General features: G+C 31.3%; 1 protein-coding gene across 9 annotated transcripts; it reads right to left on the bottom strand.

Annotated features, from left to right (window-relative positions):
• Nucleotides 1-2,088: 2,088 nt before the first annotated feature.
• LOC112772925 (flotillin-like protein 1) lies at nt 2,089-7,273 on the bottom strand. Of its 9 annotated transcripts, none has more exons than XM_025817941.3 (5): nt 7,028-7,273; nt 6,063-6,203; nt 4,356-4,776; nt 3,219-3,625; nt 2,089-2,762 (listed from the first exon to the last, which is right to left on the bottom strand). In XM_025817941.3, exons 3-5 carry the CDS (start codon nt 4,738-4,740, stop codon nt 2,244-2,246), a joined length of 1,311 nt encoding a protein of 436 aa, XP_025673726.1. In that variant the 5' UTR covers nt 4,741-4,776; nt 6,063-6,203; nt 7,028-7,273; the 3' UTR covers nt 2,089-2,243. The 9 variants fall into 9 exon arrangements, with proteins under 9 accessions (XP_025673726.1, XP_025673727.1, XP_025673729.1 ...); XM_025817942.3 differs by having other exon boundaries at nt 6,063-6,162; nt 7,028-7,261; XM_025817944.3 differs by having other exon boundaries at nt 4,356-4,808; nt 7,028-7,257.
• Nucleotides 7,274-7,821: the final 548 nt, after the last annotated feature.

The raw sequence follows: 7,821 nt of genomic DNA, 5'->3' as shown, positions 1-7,821 counted from the left end.
AAATGTGATAAAAAGTAAAAGTATTATGAGAGAAGTCATTTTTTTTAACTTTTCTATAAACTCCTAAATAGCTTCTTAGAAAGTTGCAATTTGGTTTTAAAAATTACACCAGACATTAATACTACTACTTTTCATAAGTCAAAAATTAAAAAAAGTTACTTCTAGAGTTCTCAAACGGACCCTAATTGCCTTTGAATTTTATTGGCCAAAAGAGATACAGAACATAAGCTTAGAACATAAGTTTAGTAGGCTAAACTATCTCTTCAATCTTCACATTACTGTTTCAAACACTAACAAGTAACAAGTGTATTTCTTTTTACATTTTTTTTTTTTGGGGTAGTTTTTTACATTTCATTTTAATAGTATTCTTCTCATTAATATTATTTTTTTTGTTGACAATATTTCTTTTATTTACTATAAATATAATTATTATCTTTTTCTGGCCCAAAACATATATTGTTCGGCTTAAAATTACGCCTTCCTTCCTTCCAAAAATTTTGGTCTGGACGGATATAAAGAATTAAAATTTAAACCCAATATTAGAATCAGAAAAGGGTACAGGTAGCTAATACTACTACCAAAAACGGTCCAATCAACTAATTTAAAGAGCAGACTTGCGTTCATCACCAGAGAAATGGGCCAATGGCCGCTAAACTAGTCTATAAAAAAGGGTCATAATAATATATATATTTATTAATTACTAATAACTAAAAACATTTAACAACAATAATGTAAAATAGAAAAATTTCTATACAATATAAGATGTGAATAATGTCATAGAACAATATTAACAAAACGATAATGCAGACGGTAGTCCTCTTTGTCACTTTGAAAGAAGACGTTGTCGCCATTAATGTTAATTTTTGAATAATATTGTACATTTAAATTTTTTATTAATCAAATTCAATTGAATTGATTTAATATAATAAAAATTAATTATAATTAAACAGTATTACTCTTAATTTTTTTTCCAATTTTTTTGCATATAATATTTAAATAACTTATTTATTTTTTGGTATCATTTTAATAGTTTTAAAATATTACCTATATACTAAAATCAACTACTAAATTGATCACCAATATATTTATATATAAATACATGTAATTTAATTTATTTTCAATGTGATAACTAATTTTGATGTATATACAATATAATCGTTAATAATTTATCCTCAAAATTAATACTTGATCACACCTTCCTCCTATTATTCGATCCAAATATAATGCCATTTAAATATATAGGATAGTAGGATACAAACTTAATAACAACTTTCATAAAAGAAATATCGGAAATATTTGGTAACCAAAGAAAACCAGCCAAAAACAACAATAACTTACTTTATTTAGCATTCATTAATTGTCGCGACAATTAATGAATACTAAATAAGGCAAGTTCTGACTTTTTTTTTTATCTCCCTAACAGTACCCAATATATATGGAATTGAAATTTCTAATTATATATTTAAATTTACGTGCGGATGTTAATTTTGTTCAAACTAGACAAATAGTGCTTGGTGGCTAATGCATACGCATTGAAAAAAAAGTAGGTAACAATTAAGTAAATCGTATTAACGTTTATAAAAGTGATTCAATGTTATCCTATTATAGTATTATCAATTATACTAACAAATCAAATTATATTTTTCAATTATTCTTACTTGGATGTATTCATTCTCAATTAGGTCTCATTCGGATGTGTTCAATTTTAAAATTATACCCACTATTTGTGTTTAGATTTAATTATGTTCCTAGAAAAGTGAATTATGTAAATGTTGTAGGAATTAGTTTCAACTTTTGATGAGCTATTTGTCGAAGTAGATCATCGATTCTATCCCAGACATTTGTATTCTAACTTAAGGAAGAGATTTTTAAAACTCAAAATAAAGCGTTCATGATGTGTAATTGACGGCAGGATAACATTGAATCACTTCTACAAACGTTAGGAATACAAATAAGACGATTTAAACGTTAGAGACACAAATAGGATTTACCCCAAACGTTGGGGACAAAAACGATACTTTACTCTTGAAAAAAAATAAAATATCAAATAAACACTCTATTGAATGTGAAAATAGCCTAATAAACAAATTTATGGAGGAGAACTAATACTTAATCATGTCATATTAATGGTAGATGAGTTAACACATAATATAAACATTCTTTTGACGAAATCTCCTAAACTAGAGAAATTGGTAAAATATTAAAATGATATTTCATTCATGTTTATCACTTTACTAATCTTTTCACTTTAAAGAAGCTTGATCTGCTTTCTTTTGAGGCAAGGTTCCCATCCAAGCCGGAGGCAGCATACCAGTTTGTTCTTCAACTGTCTTAAACAAAGGTGGCAACATCTTATACACACCGGCAACCTCCTTCAAAGCACTGCCACCGTCACCACCTTCGCCATTGCCGTTTGTCCAAATGCTGATATTCGGCTTGAGTCCACGTACCGCGTCGCCATTAATCCTAGCAATCTCTTGATACATTCCACGTTCTATCATCAAGTAGTCCCTTAGAGCTGCATAGTTTCCTCCAAGTGCTTCATGGAGTGTCTTTAGATATGCACCTTGGGCTTTCCCTAATGCCATAAGGCCCTCTGCCTCCTTCTTCTTCGCGTATAGCTGCGCATCGGCGGCTTGTTGGCGAGCGAAAAACTCTGCCTCTGCCAATTTCTTTTGTGCTTCAGCTTCTTTCTCCTTCTGGAAAAGAACTGCTTCTGCTTCTTTTTGTTTCTTGTATAGTTCCCAGTTGGCCTCTTGTGCCTATCAAATAATTTTACTTGTTATGGATCCATAAAGAGTAAAAGTAACTAGGATTTCATTCCGCATTTGTATATTGACACATCATGAGCAAAAGTGTTTGAATCAACTATCTAATATCGCAAAATTCACAGAAAACAAAAAGTATTTGATAAATTCAAAATGTTATCATGCAGTTATTATTGCAAAATTCAAGAATTGATGATAAGTTGCATTATTTTACTTTGTCCAATGGCCAATCTTAGAAATTCAGTGAGATTACATACTTCATGAGTAGAAATAGTATACAAGGAAGGATACTAATTAATGAGTTGTATAGTATAATAATAGATAATTAATTTTTGGTTAGTTAATATCATTAATTTTTATAGAGGTTTAGGGCTTAGAGTTAGAATTTAAAATTTAGAAATTAAAATTTATAAAAAAAATAATTCAAAAAAAAGTTGTGAAGGCACTAACCTTGGTCTCATACTGAACGCTTGCCTGGGTAAGGTAATCAGCTCTAAGTTTCTCAGTCCTGGCCTTAGCATTCATCCTCTCAACCTCCCCCTGCAGCTCTGCCTCCCTCAAAGACACTGCCTTTCTAGCCTCCATCTCCGCCAACTTCGCCACCTTCGACCACTCCGCCTTCTTCCTTGCCAGCTCTGCATGGAGCGTCTCACCTTCCCTAAGCTTGGAACCAACCTCTCCCTTCTTCTTGGCCTCAGCAACGTCCACCTTGGCCTGATTTGCGGCCTCCATCTGAGTCTTCTTGCCCAAGTAAGAGAAGTACTCATGTCCCGGCACATCCACCAGCTGCTTCACGTTCGCATTGTAGATCAGCAGCCCAAACTGATTCAGTTCTAGCTGAACTTTCTCGAACACACCTTCAAGTAACGGTTACATGCATGTTAGTTTCAATTAATTGATTTCTGTTATTTCTTTTACTCATGAGTAACATTATTACCAACAATTTGCAAATTAAGTTCACAATAAGGTGCAATCAAATAAAATAGGGTTATTTGAATGTTTAGTAGAAAAATCATTTTTTTATTTGGTGATATGATTAGAAAAAGAAAAAAGAAAAAAGTATATGGAATATTAAGTCATTTTTCTTTTCTATTTCTATTTTTTTTTGGAAGAATTTAAAATATAAAATATAAAATTTAGGATTTAAGATTAAAAATTTATGATTTAAAATCTAAAATTTTAAAATAAATAAAATAAAAAAAAAGTAATAGATATTGACCAAAATATTAGTTCTCTAGCATTACTTTTAATTAAAAATCAATTCAATCGTATTTTAAATAGGTTTGCATACAACTAAGGAAAAGAAAGTTGATTGTAAAACAATTAAAGACGATTTATGGTGCATTCTTTCTAATTGATAATACCTAATATTTTAGGACTTTTACCATTGCAACCATTTAATAAGGCCTTTTAACCCCACTTTTTTGCTAGTATATTCATAAATAAACTGTAAGAAGTATGATATTACGATACATTGATACATATCTAACTATCTAAGTACAATTTAAATTTAAATATAGTGTTGATTTAAGAAAGTAAGTTAAAAGCAGAGAAGAAGAAAGAGGTGAAGTTATTGTTATTGCATACCTTGCTTGAACTCCTTGGTTCCCTTGAAGATCTCGTCCATAGTCATAGAGGCTGCAAGAACACGCGTCTCGCCCTCAATGACTCCTTGGACGAGATCATTAACGTGGTTGGAGAGCTTATCATGGGTCGAGAGGAGCTTGGCGTACTTTAAGAGAGACTCGTGATCGTCGACACGTGGACCAATTGTGAACACCGAAGGAAGCTTGAAAGGGAGCTTCTCGGCGCTCATGGCTTGGAGCTCGAACGTGTAGTTTACCGGAGAAAGGTCCAAGGTGGTGCATGATTGCCATGGAAACACCCATGCTTTCTTCGCAAGCTTCACGTCTTGGATCCCTGCACCTGTTATTACCAGGTATTCCGATGCATTCGCTACCTTGAACTTCATCAGTTCTGGATTTGCTTGTAATGCAGTGATCTATGACTTATGAGAGAGTATGAGGGAGATGGAAGAAGCTTAATTAAGATAGAAGAATTGGAGTGAGTGAACGAATGATTAATGTGTGTAGAAGACAGAAGACTAGAAGCCTATATAGATGCAAATATCCGAAGAAATTGTCAAATTTATTGCGTTTAGATTAGCAATTTTATCTTTGATTTTTTTGGAAAAGGTTTTTTGTAATTTTCAAGATATTTGTATTCGCTTTATATTTAAAAAAGAATATTTTTTATTTAAAACTTGAGTTATTTTGAGATTTTTTATTTAAAAAGATTTTTTTTCCCTTTTTAGCTTATACTTAGTGAGGAAGGAGAGGGAAGGAACAATTGTGGTAACAATATTCAAATTGAGGTAACTGCTTTGCGATTCTGTTTCCTTCCTCTTATGCTCTTATTAGGAGATACGATCCTCCTTTTAATTATTTTCTGAAATATATTGATTTTATTATTAGGTGTACATTAAAAAACCAAATTGTGGTTAACGGTTAAAAAACTATAACCACATATTCGTTAACCAATTTAACAAAACAATTTTAAAAACCATATCCATATTTTTCAAAACTGGTTTACCAAAATCAAATTTAAAAAAAAAAATCAAAAGTTCTAAGAACCGGACCGGTCATCGAACCGCTCTAGTCACTGGTTCACCGGTCCAATTGTAATTCAACCGAAAAAACTGTTTTAGAATAAAATAATAAATAAATTATAAATAAACATCCTAAAATATAATTATAGTCTAATATAAATCTTAAAATATCTTTCAAATTTAAAACACTATATGAAATGTCATTAACTAAAGTATATGATCTTATCAAAATACAAGCTCAAAAGTTAAATATTAAAAAAAATATCTAAATATTAAATGCCTACATGAAAATTTGTCATCAATCATCAAACTTCGCAAAAACTTGTTTTAGAATAAAATAATAAATAAATTAGAAATAAACATCCTAAAATATAATTATAGTCTAATATAAATCTTAAAATATCTTTCAAATTTAAAACACTATATGAAATGTCATTAACTAAAGTATATGATCTTATCAAAATACAAGCTCAAAACTTAAATATTAAAAAAAATATCTAAATATTAAATGCCTACATGAAAATTTGTCATCAATCATCAAAATTCGCAAAAACTTGTTAAGTCCTCAACATTAGAAGCCATTAGTTTCAACTTTAACAGAATATAAGTTCATGAACAATTAAGAAACTGTTTCAATTTTCAAAACACTTTCAACCTCTTGGTAACAAATAAAATGAATAAGTTACCTCAATTCTCTTGTAACTCCTGGTCTGGGGACTGCAGGGGACATTCTTTGCTTTAGTAAACGGTTTATCAATGATGACTTTCCAACATTAGGGTATCCAACTATTCCAGCTCGAACCAGTGACATGAATAATTCACTTCAACTTAGTTATATTCATTTGAAACAAGTACTAAAGAGTGAGAATAGTGTAAAACTAAGAAAAATAAACTTATTTTTGTAAAATGAAAAACACAAGAAACAGCCTAAAGATTATACACAGCAATCAGATAGATTATTTTGGTTATGCAATTTACTGAACCAAACTTTCACTCAAACAATGTGTTTCACTATATTTATATCATTTAGGAGTTATAAGAATGTTGCAACAGAGAAAGAAGTACAAAATTACTACCCATTCGGTTTAAATTATGTTTTCCTGGTATAGATATTAGAGAAGGAAAGGAATTCTTTTGAGCAATAAGAGAAATTCTTTTGCCAAATAATTATTAAAGGAATGACACAACTAAAATTGACACTTAATTGTTACATAACCCACTGGACGAGGAAACAGTCCTTTAGCTCTGCATTTAATAATTAATATTTACATCGGCTGCTAATTCCTTTGCTAACCGGCCTAGCTTCATTGTACCCTTTGCAATACATACAACACAGAATTAAGTCTGTGGCATGTGAAACTTCCTAACATGAGGTCAAGAGCTAGAAAGAAATTAATTTATAGTAGCAGCAGCATAACAAATCCATATTTAGCAATAATTTCAACAACAGTTACCTATTCCATAGTCAAGTGCAAAACCTGTTCGATTCATATCAATTTATATTTTTTTTCTTATTCATTAGAACAAAGATACATAGTAATGCAATGCAGCAAACTGAATTACCCATGACATTATCAGTCTACAACTTCTATGTATATATCATCTGCAATAAAAGGAAAAAGTGAAAAACCCAGTAAGCAGTGCCACTAACCTTCAACGGAGAGCAGGACGAGGACCACGGCGAGCGGCGAGACGAATGGATGGACGACGTGCCGAGCTAAAACAGAGTCTGGGTTTGGGACAGGGGAAAGAGGAAGCCGCGGAGGCGCCGACAACCACGACCGCCGGCGGCGGAACCGTTGAAGAAGTTAGGGTTTGATTTGGGTTTTGAAATTTGAACTTTGAAGAGAATGGCTTTGCTTTCCCTTTCTTTGCTGTGCTGAGTGACACGAAGGAGGGGGTGGGTCCAGGGGAAGGGGCGTGGGGGTGGGGACGTGGGGTTTCCTTTTTTTTTTTTTTTTTAAATTACGCAAACAGCGTCGTTTTAAAGAACCGGCCGGTTCCAGATTCGGTCCAACCTGCCGGTTCTTGGCCGGTTCAACATTTGTAGGCGGTTTTTAAATTTACGGTTTTGAACATTGGATCGGACCATTTTCATTATCGATTTCTGATTGAACCGGTTCAACTGGCCAACCCGATCCGATTTTTAGAACCATAAAAAAATAGATTTTTAACCGATTAACTAAAACCAAAACAAAATTTTAATTTTAATTTTTTAGATTAAAAATACAATTTTAAAAAATGGTTTTTTTTAAAAAACTTATTTTATTTTTTTAAAACCAATTTTTCTATTCAAAAACCAGTTTTTTAAAATTAGTTTCTATTTTTATAATCGATTAAAATCGATTTTTAAATTTTATAACCAATTAATAACCAATTTTATCAGATAAAACAAATTTAGTTAATTAATCAAGATTGAATTTTTAGTTAACCAAAAAATAGATT

Source organism: Arachis hypogaea, chromosome 18 (genome assembly GCF_003086295.3).
Source record: "Arachis hypogaea cultivar Tifrunner chromosome 18, arahy.Tifrunner.gnm2.J5K5, whole genome shotgun sequence".
Taxonomy (NCBI): Eukaryota; Viridiplantae; Streptophyta; class Magnoliopsida; order Fabales; family Fabaceae; genus Arachis; species Arachis hypogaea.
The sequence above is the reverse complement of the archived record's forward strand: the minus strand, read 5'-3'. Positions and strand labels throughout refer to the sequence as shown.

Bases quoted from the DNA above. Each gene is read 5' to 3' on its own strand.
- LOC112772925 (XM_025817941.3), bottom strand. From the start codon at position 4,740: ATGAAGTTCAAGGTAGCGAATGCATCGGAATACCTGGTAATAACAGGT. The intron at 3,626-4,355 runs GTATGCAATAAC...CGTTACTTGAAG, and splicing joins AACCAAGGAGTTCAAGCAAG to GTGTGTTCGAGAAAGTTCAG. The intron at 2,763-3,218 runs GTTAGTGCCTTC...ATTATTTGATAG, and splicing joins GCGTTCAGTATGAGACCAAG to GCACAAGAGGCCAACTGGGA.